This window comes from Astatotilapia calliptera, chromosome 2 (assembly GCF_900246225.1).
Source record: "Astatotilapia calliptera chromosome 2, fAstCal1.2, whole genome shotgun sequence".
NCBI lineage: Eukaryota > Metazoa > Chordata > Actinopteri > Cichliformes > Cichlidae > Astatotilapia > Astatotilapia calliptera.
In genome coordinates, this window is record NC_039303.1 from 13034180 (window position 1) to 13052306 (window position 18127).

Genomic DNA, 18127 nt, shown 5'->3' on the forward strand with positions numbered 1-18127 from the left:
CGGTGTTAGCATTTGAGTAAGGTGAAAAAGGTGAAACCAGGTTACGGCTGTGGTTATAGTTAGTGCTGTCAAGAGATTAAAAAAAAATAGAGATTAATTAATTATGATTTTTAATTAATTGATCTAATTAATCTCTTTTTTAATCTCACCTAAAAATAGCTGAGGAAAGCCCTCAACTTATTGTGGCAGACCAAAAGACTGATATAACAAAGAAAGTGACTTTATAAAGTCATTTATTGTTTAACAAACGTTAAACAGATGCAACCATTTACATACTGTTGTATTCTTTTGTAAAATAAGTGGAAAAATAAATACAAATAAAATCAAATAAATTAAGTGCTGCAAGTTAGCACATCAGAGTTGCTCTTTTCTGAGCAATACAGCACTGAAATTCCTCTGCTTCAGATAATGAAAAATAAAACTGACATTGCAGTGCTGCAAGTTAGCACATCAAAGTATTCTTCCATCACAAAAAAAAGTGCTGAACATCAAGCAATCTATTCTAGTAGGCTACAAATGACACAGCAGCTATGCTGACCACATGTGTCTCATTTCTTCTTCCTCAGCCAGTCGCTAAGACACACCAGCCTGGTAACATTTTCTGGAAGCAAGGCTGCCCTTTTCTTTTGCACTATGTGGCCTGCAAGGCTAAAGAGTCTCTCACAGGGTACAGAGGTAGCTGGGGAGGCCAGGTACTTTTGTGCTAGGACTGACAGCTTTTCATAGACTCCTGAGTGAGCATACCACCACTGCAGGGGACAGTCATCAATACTGATGCTGGGTTCTGCTCTGTAGCGCTGCAGCTTTCCAGACTCAATTCCATCTTCTGAGTCAGAGTCAGACCCCAGAAGGAGTTCGCTCCTCCTCTTCTTCTGAGCTGGTCCATCATCCTCTGTGGAGGGCTGGAGACTATCTGCTCTTCTGGGCTCTGCTGCCTGGAGCATATTCTCCAGAATGGTCCACACCTGAATGAATGAATGAATGAATGAATAAATGAATGAATGAATGAATGAATGAATGTGATTAAAACTAAGTGCTTTTTTTTTTTATTTTATTTAATCTTGTAAAGAACTTTGTGTTCCATATAATAAATAAAAGTTTGATTTGATAATGAATTGGACTCATTAGTCCAGCTTAACCTTATTGTCCTACCTGTTCCCTCTTTTCTCTTGGAAGACATTTCAAATCCTTAAACCGTGGATCCAATGCTGTGGCCACCTCGAACCATATCTCGTTGCCATTAGCTCGTCGTGCTGCCAGATCCTTCTGGAAGGCATTCTTGAACTTCACCACGTAGGCAGGATCATCATCAGTAATGTCCATGACACGGTACAGATGGCGAAAAGCAGGCAGCACTACAGAGCAAGAGACGTAGGCCTCACCACCCAGCAGCTCTGTCACATACCTGCAGAGGTGGAGAGGTTTGCTAAATAAACCTAGCTGGATTCATTTAAATCAAAGTGTAACTGATTTCCAATTTAATTGTCCTTAAAAGTTCCTTGTTATGTTCATTAATTTTGATTTTACACATGTAACAGTAGTTTATATAATTAAAATGGGAAGGTGTTTATTTGAACTTACTTGCATGGTTCAAGCAGGAGCTCCAGCCTCTGCAGTTTCGCCCACTCAGCTTCGGTTGGCAAGACCAACCTGTGGTTCTGTTGGTCCAACGTAGCCTGGACAGCCTCTCGGTTACATAGGAGGCGTGAGACCATTGCGAGAGTCGAGTTCCACCTGGTGGGTACATCCTGTATAAGTTGATCGCTCTTCTTTCCGAGTGCTACTTGTTGTTGGTTAAGTTCTGTGGTACTCGCAGGGCTTTGTTTAAAATGACCAACAATCTTGCGGCACTTTGCCAGTACACCGACAAAACCACTGCTATCGAGACATACCGTGATGGTCCTCTGGAGAATGTGAGCATTGCAGGCGATGTGCTCATATGGAAGTGCTCTCATAGCAGCCAGCATGTTTGCTGCGCTGTCTGTGCCAATGGTGGATATCTTGTTTTCAATACCCCAGTCATTTGCTACCTTGAGGAACTGTTCGGCGCATTTATCAGCAAAGTGCCTGGTTTCTGTTCTCATGACGGTCAGTGCAAATGAGTTGAGGTTCCACTCACTATCAATAAAGTGTCCAGTCACCCCAAAATAGCTGTGGTTGCCAGCTGAGGTCCAGTGATCTCCGGTTATAGCAACACAGTTGGGAGAATCCTCCGCCAAAATCTCAAGTTTGTTTTTCTTTTCGCCGTCGTACATTTTGCTGATTTTGGTCGTTACTGTAGTCCTGCACGGCGGCTTGTATGACGGGTCATTGGACGCAATTTGCAACACCTCTGTCAATCCTTCGTCCTCTACTATATTTATCGGCCTACAGTTCATCGCTATCCACTTGGCAATAACATTAGTCAGCCTGTCGGTCGCAGACTTGCTCATACGAGGGGTATTCTCTAGTTTTGTTTGGCGAAAAGCTTTGCTCTGGCTTGCTATATTGCTAACGTCTTCACTGCTAGCTGTTGCTGCACTCGCGGCTGGGTGCTTTGCGTTGAGGTGATAGGCCAAACTTGAGCTGCTTCGGTGGTAAGCAAACTCCTTCTTACACTCTAGGCAGACCACTTTACCTTTGTCAATGGTGCCGTCGGGGCGTTTATGAAATACAAATTTCCCGTTCATTGGGCCAACAACTCTCAGATGCGCCTCCATATCCACACTGTAAGCTAATCACCACTTCTCACCTTGACCTCACGACGTGACTCCACCCCCAACAAGTCAAGCACAAGGAGCCCAGCACATAAAAACGGATTTTATAACATAGCAACTCTCATACAAAATCAATGACGTCAAGAGATTAAAAATTAGATTAACGAGATTAAAAAACATAACGCGCTAAATAGCATTGTAATTAATTAATCGCAATTAACGCGATAATTTGACACCCCTAGTTATAGTATTAGACAGGGCCGAGTTAGGAGTGGACAGCAGGGATGATCAAATCGCCAGCTTGCAGTTCGGCTAAGCCACTCTCCAAATAAACACCAGCAAACTCTCCCATCCTCTGGTTTTCTCCGCGGGCGTTATGACTCAGATCTGCTGAAAAAGTCTAAAGACTGTTAGCCTTGGTTGGCACCCAATTTGACACTAACTCGGAAGACATTGTAGAGTGCTCACACTTGAGCTGGAGGTATGTCGGCGAGTAATGGAAAGGAAATCTGGCACAAAAAAAAAAAGCACTGAAAGTCAGTCTGCAATTACTGCAATCTGACTCACGGCTCAACCATTAATCAAAACTCACAGTCCAGAGCAAGAAGCTGCACTGTGGATAGACTGATTTTCTATACAGACAGGTGGACAGGTAGATATTTCCTGGAGAGCTACAGAGAAATTTGGACAGATTGGGAGTCATACAGCTGATGAGCAGGCGTGACAGATTCAGGAAAACTGTCTTCTTCCTCCTAATTAATGTCAGATCTCCAGCTCAGCTCCACCTGCGGCGACTGGCAGCCACAGAGCTCACTGAAAAGTTCCCAGTCACCAGCTGATGTAGGTCAAATCCTCCATTTGGCACATTTTCTTCCACTGATGAATTTTTCTCACCATCCCTGCATGACAATTAGCTTTGTATTTGGTACATTTTAAGCTTTGCAGCCCAGCATACTGTGAACTGAAAGGTTCAGTGTGCAACTCTGTGTCCAGGTCACCAGAACTCACATGTGTTTAGCAAAAGGCCTCCAGGGCAGTCCTGGTGGAAGATCTGCTTCTTCTGGCAAAGACGTATGCATCAACTGTTAGGCTTCTCCTGATCCAGAAGATCAGATTTTTGACATTTTTGTCCTTTACTTCCCGTTTTCAATATTTTTCAGTGGTAGCACATTTCACTGCTAAACCAAAGTCCACAGTAATCTTAATTAATATGTGAATATCATATAGATAGAAGGAAAATACAATTCAGTTCAATTATTTGATAGCAGGCAAATACTATCAAAACAATGGTGTGATGTTTACGCTGTTCTGTTTATTCATGGTTGATAAATTCTGGGTGAAGGCTTTCATCAGGCCCTGCCACCCAGTCATGAATCATGAGTTTTTACATAGCAGTGAAGAAGGCTTCACAGAAGTTTGGAGACTTTGCTGATTTACTTCAGCTCAGCTGGAGGTCAAAGATGCACATTTTGTCATGTACAGAGCATCTGTAAAATGCATCCATGTGGTGGAGAGTGCACTGTCAGAGTGTGAAAGTGGCACAGGGCACTGCTTTTGCTGTTATTGGAAATGAAGTTTTGTCATCTATGTGTTGATCCACACACCTTCTCTGTTACACTCGGAGCTTTACTATGTCATGCTCATTCACCTCTAGACACGAGGCAATGCTGTAAAGAAAATGGCATGCACTCACAACCGTGTCACACAGGAATGAGGTTAGACCGTCCGAGTGTCTGTAAGACACCAGTCTGTAAAACCCAAGGAATGCACAAACAATATTTTCGTTTTCAGTCCTCATAAGGCGCATCTCATTCCTTCTCATCTCATCTCCATATCAGCCAAATCATTCAACCATCAGTCAGTTGTTAGAATTATCAGCCAATCCCAGGAGCTTGCCACTTCATGTAACCAGTGGACATGAAGCAATGGGAGACAAAGAACAATAAACAATAAAAACAATAAGTTTAATAACTTAGATTTAGAGCAAGTTTCAAAGAACAAAAGCTTGATTTATACACACAAAAAAAGACTCAAAGGCAAAAATCTTCAGTCAGTAGATGACATCTTTCATCTGCTTTTTTTTTTGAAAATGTCCAGAGATGGGGCATTGCAAATCTCAGAGGGGGACATGTTCTTCTGTTGTGAGGGATGAAAATTGGGCCTTTAACTGAGGAACATGAGTCAGAGATGCAGTGTAGCGAAAGGGGAGATCTGATGGAGCAAGGGCATGAAGGAATGTAAAGGAAATATGGGACCTGACCATTCTGAACATACACAGCAAATCCAGCATGTCCAAATTAACACTGTCGGATTTGATTTCAACACTATTAAAGTGTCTATATGGGTCCACACCAGAGAATTTAACTCTTTTTGGAGAGTTGGTACGTTAAAACTCTGATTTAGTGTTAAACACCAAATCTGTCTGGAGTTGAGAGTTTATATATTAACTCTCAAAGAGTATTTTAGTTTAACTACGTAAGAGTTATCTTCTAATTCATTCTAAAAAGTGGGAATTTTACTGTTCTGAACTTCTAGAAATTTCTCTTGGAAATAAACATTTACTAAAAAGACGCAATGGTTTTTTAAAAACATTTATTCTGAACTGTGCACCACAATTTCAAAACATTTTCTGAAAGATGTAACAGTATACATGTTCTCACTTTCATTAGAATTTTGTTTATCAAAAGGTTTGACATAGGTGAGCTGGTAAATGCAAATAACAGCATTCTCATCACTTATTTCTTCAATACAATATGCATGTCCTTCATTCATCCCTTTGTGGAACTTCAACGCACTTCTGCTCTCCCCCATATTCCATCTTCACAAGCATATCCTGTGCGGAGATTGAATAAAAATTAGTTGACACTAATTAATGGCACAAATAATCCAGTAAACAATTGCAGCACAGTAAAAAAAAAAAAAAAAAAAAAGGAATCCTCTTTGAGCCATTAGTTGTGTAAAGTATTTTCCCAAAAGACAAAGACACAGGCAACAGGTAATACTGAACTAAATGTAAAACCTCAACCTTTTTCATTTTTACCTAAACCGTGTGCACAAAACTCTGGAGGGATCTATGCTAACGTAGAATCCAGTCAGGACGCCTGCTACTGCTGTTTGCTCGTGTTTTTTTTTTTTTTATGGGCGATCGTTGAAGGTAGAACAAATAGAACACCATCGGTGGAGTCCAGGCAGGAGATTATGAATACACAAATGAGGGTTTCAGCTACTGAGTCTGAGAGCAAAGGCCTGGATATAGCCTTGGGGCAGCAGAAATTATGCAGATTTAGAGATGGATTTGATGTAAATGAGAGTGTGGAATCCTAAACGACACCCAGGTGGCAGACTTCCAGATATGGTACGATGAAGCATCAAGTCACGTTAAGGAGAGGAATGGCTACTTTTGGAATCAATGACAATAGGAGCCACAATCAAGAGTTCAGTTTGAATGTTCTTCATATTGACAAAGTTGGTTTACAAATTTTGATGCTTTCCAGGCATTTGACAAGGGAGTGCAAAATTTAATGTGAAGATATGAAGATATAATCGTTCATCATCAGCATAGCAGTGGATGCTCAGCCAATGGTGGTGGATGATTTGACCAAGCAAGGGTCCCAGCACAGCACATCTTGCTATATTGGGGCAGAAGAGGAACATGCGTCTCTTAAGGTGATATAATGTGTCCAATCAGCAAGATATGACTGAAACCAGGGGACCACTCCAGCAGTGATGCCAACACACTGTAGTTAGACAGTTAGTCAAAGAGGATAGAGTCAGAGACTTCAAAAGCTCTCCAGAAAATGGGATTTGGCATGTGTGGATTAAGGTGAGGTAGTACAGCGTGAAGAACTACTTACAAATAAGTCACACAATAACGTTGTGAACTGCAGTTTTCTTTGAGTACAGGGTATTAGTCGACCTGTGCTGCTACTCCAGTATTCACTAATTTATGTGGATTTAGGTCTCCAGCTGAATTCAGTCAGTGTTGTTGCTGACCGTAGCTTATTCTTTATGTATTCTAAAACTGCTAAAAAGAAAATTCCATTTGTCCATTAAAGTAAACAGAGTGGGTGCAGATCACATTCCAGACCGCTAAAAGCCCAGGTAATCATGAAACCTCAGTGGGCTTCCTACTCCCCACCTTAAACCTATCTGCCACCTCAACGCTGTCTCACAAGATACATGTCTCATACACAGTGTTGGGGAGTAACGGAATACATGTACCGCCGTTACATATTTAAAATACAGAATATGAGTAACTGTATTCCGTTACAGTTACCGTTTAAAAAGTGGTATTTAGAATACAGTTACTTTGTTAAAATAAATGGATTACACGGCGGTATTTTCCTGTTTCATATTGTCACTGGTCAGGATTGTTTGGGGTTTTTTTGACAGCTATGTTCTGTTGTTCCAGGCGGCAGCGTTACAGTTGCCATGGTTACAGGGTGACGCGCGTTCTCTCTGCGACTTTGTGTTTCCTGGGTGAGAGAACACCTTTTTGTTGTTGTTGTTGTTGTGCTAAGCAGACTGCTACAGGCATAGCCCTGAAGAATGTAGCCTCATGGGCAGTGTAGTCCGTGCTGCAGGGAGAATGGACTGCCATACCCGTTATGTGTCTGTGAGCGCGAGAAGGGAGAGAAAAAGGAAAATTATGAGCTGTCATCGAGCAGAAACGGGAGCTGGAAGCATGTAAATATAATAATAACCACTGCAGCTTACTTACAACTGAGGAACCCAGTTGTAAGTAAGCTATTAAGACTCGACTGTACACCGTGTTAGTGTTTTCCTCTGAAACAATAAGTTCCGTTGGAGCAGCATTTCAACGCCTCTCTCTGTCTCTCGCTAGCAAAGTTGACCCAGACAACAAAGTAAAGCTATTTTTCAGCTACGAGCCCGACACGGAACCCGACGTATTAGCCAAATGTCCCTTTATTATGGTTCGGAGCCGTGGACCATCAGTAAGAGTAATAAATCACTTTCATGTAGTTGTAAATGGTAAATGGCCTGTATTTATATAGCGCTTTTCTAGTCCCTAAGGACCCCAAAGCGCTTTACATATCCAGTCATCCACCCATTCACGCACTGGTGATGGTAAGCTACATTGTAGCCACAGCCACCCTGGGGCGCACTGACAGAGGCGAGGCTGCCGGACACTGGCGCCACCAGGCCCTCTGACCACCACCAGTAGGCAACGGGTGAAGTGTCTTGCCCAAGGACACAACGACCGAGACTGTCCAAGCTGGGGCTCGAACCGGCAACCTTCCGATTACAAGGCGAACTCCCAACTCTTGAGCCACGATCGCCCATATAAACAGCATGATAATATATTAAGTAATCCAGAGAGTAACGTAACGGAATACGTTATAAAATACATTTTGGGGCATGTATTCTGTAATCTGTAGTGGAATACATTTTAAAAGTAACCTTCCCAAGACTGCTCATACATTTGGTGAGACATGTACATGCCGACATACATGCACAACTCTCTTATACAGGGATGAGTAAACTCACAGCAAACCTGATACAAAGCTGCACTGATGAAAGGATAATAAAGTCAAGACAGAATCCAAACATGTAACATTATTACAAAACTCAAATACATCACAAAAATACTAAAATTAATAGAAAGTAACATTAAACAATAATCCAAACAGCCAATATCAGGGGAACCAAAGATTAAAACATATAAATCATGGTTCATAAATCAGGTTTTGTCTTTTTGGAAGTGACTGTACTGCATTCTCTGTCTGTAAACAAACGCAAACACTAGATTTACTAAAAGCTCATCTGTTGGTGAAAAAATTAAACAAACTACTTTTATTTTTTTATTTTTTTTTTATTATGTCCTTGCCACTGAGGATTTCTGCTTCTTCAAGCATGCTCACTTTCTTCAGCCGAGTCAAAGCCTTGGTTGATGTTGTGCACTGCTCTGTCATTTATGAGTGCTCTTGACCTCAGTAGGGAACCATCATCAGCAAATTTATGTTTATGAGTTTCAGCGAGGTGCTGAATCGTCTGCTATCGATATCCTGCTCTTATTTAATGTCTACAGCAGCAATATATCCACATCAAGCTGCTGTAGTGGAAAGCACATACATACAAAATTTTTGTTGCCTTTAAACATTTTTATAGTGTTCTGTTTTGTTAAAACACTTGATGTTTAGCGCGTGCAGATAGCACCTAACCTAATATTTTGTGTGAGGAGTGAGGAGGAGATTGGACTCTCAAATAATTCTCTGTGTGTGAATTAAGTATGATATCGTATTCATTGCCATCAGTCCTACCGTTGCCCTAAAATTAGGTTCCTAAGCTGCAGTTCCTACAATGTCCACTGGGTGGGGGGGGGGGCAGCAGGAAGTCAGTCCCCACACACTCCCATGTCATCAGCAGAAATAAACAGAAGGATTACTGGTCTCTACAGCCAACTGTCCTCTTAGTAACAGCTGAACAGGTGGTACATTCATTTAATTTAACTTAATTTAAGGCTGGACTTTGACATCAAGGTGACTGAGAGTTGAACTTGTCTAAGATTTTTAGTAGATGCAACTAAGGTACCAATATGAAGCTCCTACATCAGAATTTGATTCCATAGTGTTGTGTAGTAATACATGCCTCCGTGTGCTTAGCAAACAGCTGCTACTGAAAGAAAGAAAATGCATACAGGATGATTTAAATGTTTCATGTGTGTTCCAGCGTGGAACTAAAACCACAGTTTTATGGCTGTTTTATGACTCTGAAAAATAAAAAATGAGTTGAGGGCATCACAAAAGTGATAAAATACTTAATGTTGGCATGAAGAACAGAAAACAGCTTAGAGAACAAAATATACTCTTTGGTTTAAAATCTGATTTTATATTATTTTTTATATTTTTACTCATTTGATTAAACAATACATTAAATGAAGTTCATCAGGCGATTTCAGGCTCACCCAGATGAACATCTGGTGTTGCAGACAATTACTAACTCACTACAGGCAACATCTGGATGGTAACAGTCATATAACTGGTGGCAGGGTAGAACTGCATCGATTGGATGAGATCTTATTGGTCCCTGAGGGCAAAGCAAGGCTGCTATAGCAGAAACAAGATTCAGTGGGTAAACCGATAGAAAACACACAACAATTGATTCTCATAGCAATTATAAAATAATATATAGCAAAATATAAGTTGCACTGAAGTTGAGACAGCCGTGATAATTGGAAATGCGATAGTTGTGTTTATTGTGCTGACTGATTTTGGAGCTTTGCATTTTATTTTGGCTCAAGTCCTTTCGTGGCTTCTTGGGTTACCCAGAGTTCCCACAAATATTATTTTCCCATCTGGATAACAGTGATATGGGGTAGTGTTTATGTTGAAACATCAAATAGCTGACTTCCACTGGTAATACTAACACTGCAGTGTCTGAAGCACAGTAATAAACCTTGGGTAGCATAAACTGGAAATGTTCCCTGCGACTGGAAACACAACAAGCTACTGCTTTGGTAAAACCAAATCAGAATCAGAATCGCGTTTATTGGCCAAGTAAATGCGCAAACACATACAAGGAATTTGGTTCCGGTAGATGGTGACTCTCAAGCACAGCAACGTAATCAACAATATGTAAACCACACAATACACACACACACGCACACATACATGTGTGTGTATATATATGGTGGTGGCTAACCAACCAGACATAGTGGTGGTAGACAAACAGAACAAGACGGCCGTAGTGATCGATGTGGCGGTTCCGAATGACAGCAATATCAGGAAGAAGGAACACGAGAAGCTGGAGAAATACCAAGGACTCAGAGAAGAGCTCGAGAGGATGTGGAGGGTGAAGGTAACGGTGGTCCCCGTGGTAATCGGAGCACTAGGTGCGGTGACTCCCAAGCTAGGCGAGTGGCTCCAGCAGATCCCGGGAATAACAACGGAGATCTCTGTCCAGAAGAGCACAGTCCTGGGAACAGCTAAGATACTGCGCAGGACCCTCAAGCTCCCAGGCCTCTGGTAGAGGACCCGAGCTTGAAGGATAAACCGCCCACAGGGGCGTGCTGGGTGTTGTGTGTTATATATATATGCACACATACATACACAAAGGCATATAACCGACCATAAATAACTAAATTACTGTCCTCCCCCAGTAATTGCACAGATAAAACTTTATTTCTGTTCTTTTTTCTCTGTAGCGACCAGACTCTGCATTCATCAAGGAGAGTGATGGCGACTTGCTGTAACAACAGCCGAGAACAGGAGGTTTGGGAGGATGAGCTCCTTCAGCATGTGCTGTAGCAAGCAGGTCACACAAGCAAAGCAAAAACCATCCAACTTGCAGGGGAGCAATAAGAAAGCGACAAATTCGGCATTATCGCGATGACTGATGAAGCTAATTAAAGTATCAACGCCTTAGCAAGGGGACGGTAATCCAAATCCATAAATAAACTTCTACTCTGCTCATAATGAGTCTGTTTGTCACAGACCAAGTTCCCTTATTCTCTCTGCACAATCCAGCTAAGATGCTTTTGTTTTAAAGTGCTGTTTGCATCCTGAACAGTCAGAACGGCTATTTCTCATTTTCTTTCTCAGCCTTTAACTGAGTAAAGTCGCTCACATGGCTGCAATCACACAGCTTTCATGTCAGTCTGCAGCAACAATTAGCTTAAAGACAAACGTGCCGTCCAGCCTCAGACCGAGAGCAGTAAGCTCTGAAATTCTGCTGATGCATGTTTATTGTACTGCAGCGATTTTGAGCATCTGTAAAAAGCTTGAAAAGTTATCTTGTTGTCTATTTTCTTTTCTTTTAAGGCCTTGAAACTAAGATATTTTCAAAAGGTTTAAGATTATGTTAATGCCATACTATTAGCTTACAGAAAGCGGCAGATTTTATTAGAATTTTATCAATACTATAGACAGTGTTGGAGAGTAACGGAATACATGTACGGCCGTTACGTATTTAAAATACAGAATATGAGTAACTGTATTCCATTAGAGTTACCGTTTAAAAAGTGGTATTTAGAATACAGTTACTTTGCTGAAATAAATGGATTACACGGCGGTATTTTCCTGTTTCATATTGTGGTGGGTCAGGATTGTTTGGGTTTTGTTTGACAGCTATGTTCTGTTGTTCCAGGCGACAGCGTTACGGTTGCCATGGTTACAGGTTGATGCGCGTTCTCTCTGCGACTGTGTCTTTCCTGGGTGAGAGAGCACCTTTTCGTTGTTGTTATTGTGCTAAGCCAATAGGCAGAATGCTACAGCCATAGCCCTAAAGAATGTAGCCTCATGGGCAGTGTAGTCCGTGCTGCAGGGAGAACAGACTGCCATACCCGTTATGTGTCTGTGAGCGTGAGGAGGGAGAAAAAGGAGAGAAAAAGGAGAGTGGAAAAGTACGAGCTGTCACGAGCAGAAACGGGAGCTGGAAGCATGTAAATATAATAATAACCACTGCAGCCAAGAAGAGTGCCCGACGAGCCCAGTTGTAAGTAAGCTATTAAGACTCGACTGTACACCGTGTTCGTGTTTTCCTCAGAAACAATAAGTCCCATTGGAGGAGTCTTTCAACGCCTCTCTCTGTCTCTCGCTAGCAAACTTGACCCAGACAACAAAGTAAAGCTAGTTTTCGGCTACGAACCCGACGTATTAGCCAGCGGTCCCTTTACTATGGTTTGGAGCCGCGGACCTTCAGTAATAGCTATAAATCACATTCATGTAGTTGTAAACAGCATGATAATATATTAAGTAATCCAAAGTACTCAGAATACGTTACTCTCATTGAGTAACGTAACGGAATACGTTACAAAATACATTTTGGGGCATGTATTCTGTAATCTGTAGTGGAATACATTTTAAAAGTAACCTTCCCAACACTGACTATAGAGTGAAAATCCCCATGAGAATAAATACCAAATAATCAACTACATATTTAATTATAGCGGTCATATGTACTCAAACCCTTTCCACAGCTTTCAAAGCGCACATTTTATTGAGAGAAATAGTTTTTAGTAGGGCTGGGCTATATCATACCATTCACAATAATACCGGTCTAATTTTGTGCAACGATAGGAAAATGAAATGTCGCGATAGAATATGGGTAAAACGAGCATGCGCAGTACCTATGTTTACATACGCACATGACGGTGACGCAGAATGAGAAGAGCGAAAGCGGATCGTTAAATGAAACGGATGAACCAGAATTGGTTTGTAAAAATACTGCAACTTCAGTGGGGTGGCACTGGTTTGGCTTTTGTCCGTCAGATACACAACAAAGCACTATTTTTGGTAGCGCATGCTAGCGGGCCGTCGTTATTACCGTGTTGTTTGGAAAATACGGCACACTTAAAATCAATCCTTTGATTTTTCTGAAAATCGACAGTGCCCCTATAATCCCGTGTGCCTTATGTATGAATTCTGGGTGTGTTTACTGACCTCGAAACGATTTTATGTCGTACACGGCGCTCGAAAATCTGTCAAATGTTTTAGTATGACTTTGCTAAGCTACGAAGCCGCACCGCTTGATGGATTGTCGGAGCATTACGGCTACCATAGGCAGGCGCCTCGCAGAGTGATACGTACTGCGCTTCAACATAATATTACCGTATTGTGTGTGTATAACCTCTTTTTAAGTTTTGTGGATATTATACATGGTTATGCTGAGGATAAGTCGGCCAATTTCCACTGGAAATGCCTTTTGGTTAAACTGTCAGCAAGGAATTTGCATTTGCACTGTTACGTTTTTATATAACTTTAATGCACATAAAAAACAGCTGCTTGTTTAAGTGAAAATACATTGATGGGGTTTTTTGCACTAATGAAGTTGTGGAGTTGTAAAGTATTTTGTCTAGTGTCAATTATATCGTCAGTTATATCGTTATCTCAAATTTTCAAATGTATATCGTGATAACACATCGTGATAACATATCGTGATAACATATCGTGATAACATATCGTGAACATCTCTGAGAAGTCAGAAATTGTACATTGAAACTTATCTGTTTATGAATACAAATAAAGAACTCTAACTTGGCATCCTAATTAAAACGTAAAACAATAATGTGCTTTGCTAAAGCAGTAAGTTAGTAAACTCATGAATGGATAACAACAATAAATATATTTTATCATTCATAATTTTGATTGAAGATCTTGTGCATACTGATGGATTAACCATTACAGAAAAAATGATTTTGGTAATTACCAATAATCTTCATTTAGGCCATGAAATACGTTTTTGAAGCACTGCACCATTTGGCATCATCATCAGTCATTTTCACATGTACACAGAAACCCTGAACTCCTCATCATTATGTAACAAATTATGTGTAACAATGTAAATGCTCCAGTCAGCTGCATGTTTAGACTCCCAGCCCGGGAGGCTAAACATGCAGCGTGTGAAGCTTGAACAGTATGAACTTCTGTAGGTTTTCCGATGCGAGGACAGCTCCGTGATCTCAGGTGGTACACCATCACTCTCCTGTGTTGTCTATTCAAGCTCCACAAAACGCAAGATTACCTCCAAGAATCTGCTGCAGACCATTTCCTTTTGTATGATACATACAGAAAATACAACTACAGGCAATGTCCTGTCCTAATTCTCCCCCAGTGTTTGGGGTGAAAATGACTTCAGCTGTGTCTGTCCATATAAACCCATACTGATGATCTGGGGCTGCTACGGTACATGACTTCTTCTTACTGTTGTTGTGTGTTCACAGTTTTGCTGTTAGCCTTGGTTTGGTGAACAGGAACCTCTTGGAGGCCTTTATGGTGTTTTATTTTAACCACTGTGTTTAATACAGTTGGAAACGCAGCTGCTGAGAGATGAGTTTGACTCTGAAAAGTCAAAACGATAAAACTAAACATCTGCTGACATTTTAACCCAGGAACCCTTCCCTGTCAGAGTGTGGGGTACTAATGAAATCGATTCAATCCAAACATTTTCCCCTCACAAAGTTCAGGCAGACTGTGTGTGGTCTGCCCTCTGCAATCTGACCTTTAGCCTCTGCTTTTTTAACATTCTCTGATGTAAATCAGAAATGAATGCTGCATTTAATGTATATAGAACCAGTAAAGCAGTAAAATAAATATCACAGTCATGGTTTAAGTCATGCATTGTTTCTCCACGGGGTGAACAAAGTGCAATACTTTCCTTATGTTAAAAGCATTCCCCACAGAGTCCATAAAACAATGTTTACCCTCCACTTCATGAATTCGCAAAGGTCTCTGCAGAGCGCCGGACAGACAGCATTTATCTCCCAGTGGGGACCTCTATGAAAACCCAATAAATTACCTCCTCCTACATGAATTAGTACCCACTGTAATCTATACAGAGGGCATTAACATACTGAGCCTCTTGTTTGCTAAGCTAAGTCTCCAGGCAGCATAAGTCAGCATCACTTTGTTCATTTATTTATGAGGTCTGTGATCTGATGTGGGCAGCTGGAAGAGGTTTATCACCAGCTGGGATGTGGCTGTTGTGTAGAGGCACTGCATGACAAGATGCTCCATTAAAGACTTGACATCGTGTCAGACCAGTGGAGTGGGCATGCTGCACTTTTCGGACAAAGACTGAGCTTTTATTCGTTTGTCTTTTTTTGTAGTTTTAATTTCCTCCAACAATGCAAAAGCTGGGATAGTCTTTTTAAGGATAATATCAGATAGTTCAGGTTTAGCTGAACCTAACAGTTAGCCTAATTAATTTAACAATGATGCATCCAAAGATGCACATCATGCAGTTTATTGCCTCTGACATCATTTTTTTGGATTCTCCAAGAAAAACATTCTGTCTTTAAAAATACACCCAACAAGTCCCCAAATACAAAAACATGAAGCTAATAAATGCCATAATCTCATCATGTTTTCCACTCTTTAACTTAAGTAGTTGATGTGCTCACTTTTTTTCTGAGAAGGTGTAATGTCACCAGAGTGGAGAAGGTTTCGGCACTGACAACTTAAAGTGTGCTCTGGAGGTAGAGCAGCTCGCTGCTCCTGTCTGCATGCGTAAGGATCCTTGGGCATGACACTGAACCCCAAGTTGCTCTCTGATGCATTAATCGTTGCACAAATGTGTATGAATGTTAGATAGAAAAAGCAGTTGGGTGTAGAAAGTTAGCCCTGTGATAGACTGGAAACCTGTGCAGGGTGTACAGTATCTCATTTCTTGGCCAGTTAGTTAACTGCAGGTGGGGTCCTCCTGTAAAGTGGATGAAGAATTACCCTCCAGCCTACATGTGTAGATAGAAGGTATGGTTATAAGCATTATAAGAAAATCAGCCACATGTAAGGTGCTTCAAGGAGAGATGCTGCTCCTCTATGTCGAAAGCAAGAAAAACATGGCTTGTTCAGGCTCTATCCTGAATTCCATCTGAAGTATTCTTTCCACATGCATCTGAAATTTTCTGGAAGCTCTATCTTCTCACTGAATCCTGGACTGTATACCAGCTGAAAGTTGAGGAAGGATGTGGTAGTGATGAGTCAGCCAGGAGGACTCTCCTATGTTGCTGCTCCCACTGCCAGACTGCAGCTGCACCTTATGTACATTTTGTAGTATTCATTCCACCTCATTCATTTCTGTATTTTATGTATATAAGTTTAGATTCGTTATTTATAGTTGGTTTACACAGCTTTGTGTATGTATGTGTAATGTGTATATATAGACGTGTGTGTGTGTGTGTGTGTGTGTGTGTGTGTGTGTGTGTGTGTGTGTGTGTGTGTGTGTGTGTGTGTGTGTGTGTGTGTGTGTGAACCAAATTCCCTGTATGTGTCTGCACATATACTTGGCCAATAAACACGATTCTGATTCTGATTCTGATTCTGATGTTGCTCTTGTTGCTGATTTGAGTCTCATAAACTGGTTTGTGCCTCATAAACTGGTTTGCGCTTGAGCTTCTTTAAAAGTGCTGTGCTGCCATGACAACAAATCATGTTTTGTCCACAGAAACATAAAAAAACAACTCTTTAACATTATCATTTATCATTAGTTTTCTATGTGACAGAGTGTTTGAAACAAAATATGATGCGCAACGATTACACTGATGTTATTTCTATGACAACAAGAACAGAAAGACAAGAGCTTATATGATATTCTTGAAGGTGGGGGATATGAGGGAGTTGAAGTGTTTCGCGAGAGACGGTGAATCGCTTCATCATCAGAGCTCGAGACTGACTCCACAGCAAATGTGACTTCCTTTGGGTGACAGGACAGACCCACTGGGGGAGTTAGTCTGGAGCTTTCCAAACTACCGCCATCATACATATTCATATCGTCAGGACACAGCCGCGTGGAGATGAACAGAGTGTCCCGTAATGACCGTGGTCATTACCGACACCATCAGTGTAGCAGATTCTCCATCAACATTAGCGTCTGTCCTCGGGCAGCGTCATCTTCTTCTCTCCGTCCAGATTTATTTTCATTCTCTGCACGCTCTGCGCTCCCGCAACAAGGCACAGGCAGCCACATTTGGCATTATGGACACGCAGCCGAAATGAGAGCGCATAAACATCAGCAGACACATATGATTGATGAGCGGGATCCAGCAGCTGTTGCTAAGTGACCTTATACAGCATCACATGCGTGGGAGGAGCGAATATCCAAGGTGACCAATGAGATCATTTGGCCTAAGCTGGAAGAAAAACTGCAACACATATAAAACTGAGAATGTACTCGTAAAAAACGTCCCAGGACATCGCTTCTATAGAGGGCATGAGGACAATGCGCTCATTAAAATAACTGTAAAAATATATAAAACGAAGTTGTGGGAGTGAAAAGGCATGAGCGAGCAGGAGGGGGAGGAAGACGAGGAGGTGGGGTGGGAGGGCAGAGACGCAGAGCTATTTAGCTGTTTACCCTGCGCGTTAATGAGACAGGGCTAAAGTGAATCGCTCCATTAGGATGCTGGCATTCACGCAGGTTTATCAAGTCACACAACAACTTTAAATACACAAACATTGATCTTAATTATATTACAGGGATGCCCACACAGACCAAACAGCCTGATTAATAATCTGCTTCTAATGACGAGAGACTCACCGAGTGTTTTAGTCTAAACAAACACAATACAATAGCAAACTGTCAACACAGGACTGAATTCCACTTTAACACAGTCCTGCAAAGAATGATGTAATGACTGAGCACAGCAAGCAGACGTACCAATCAGCAGCTGTTTAAATACCAGGTAGAGTCCATCGTCAGGAACAAGGAGGTAAAAAAGCAGGCTTTAGTAAAACAGTCTCAATCTATTGATTTGTCTTTCAAGACGTAAACAATGACTGAATTTCCCTGTAATTAAAATGAATTTCAGTGTATTTTTATTTGAAATTACAATGTAATTATATTTACCTACAAATACGTAAAGACAGTACACTAGAATAAGAGAGTAATAAGTCATGTTTTTACAAGAAACAAAGAAGTAATTATACTGTATGTAAATTCAAGTACTGCGTAACTAAAAACACGTAATAACATGA

At 41.2% G+C, this 18127-nt stretch overlaps 1 protein-coding gene across 1 annotated transcript; it reads right to left on the reverse strand.

Annotated features, from left to right (window-relative positions):
• Positions 1–216: 216 nt before the first annotated feature.
• LOC113032254 (zinc finger BED domain-containing protein 1-like) lies at positions 217–3219 on the reverse strand. The gene is made up of 3 exons (XM_026185054.1): positions 1582–3219; positions 1153–1405; positions 217–965 (listed from the first exon to the last, which is right to left on the reverse strand). The coding sequence occupies exons 1-3, from the start codon at positions 2697–2699 to the stop codon at positions 549–551; spliced, it is 1788 nt and encodes a 595-aa protein (XP_026040839.1). The 5' UTR covers positions 2700–3219; the 3' UTR covers positions 217–548.
• Between the last annotated feature and the right edge of the window lie 14908 nt (positions 3220–18127).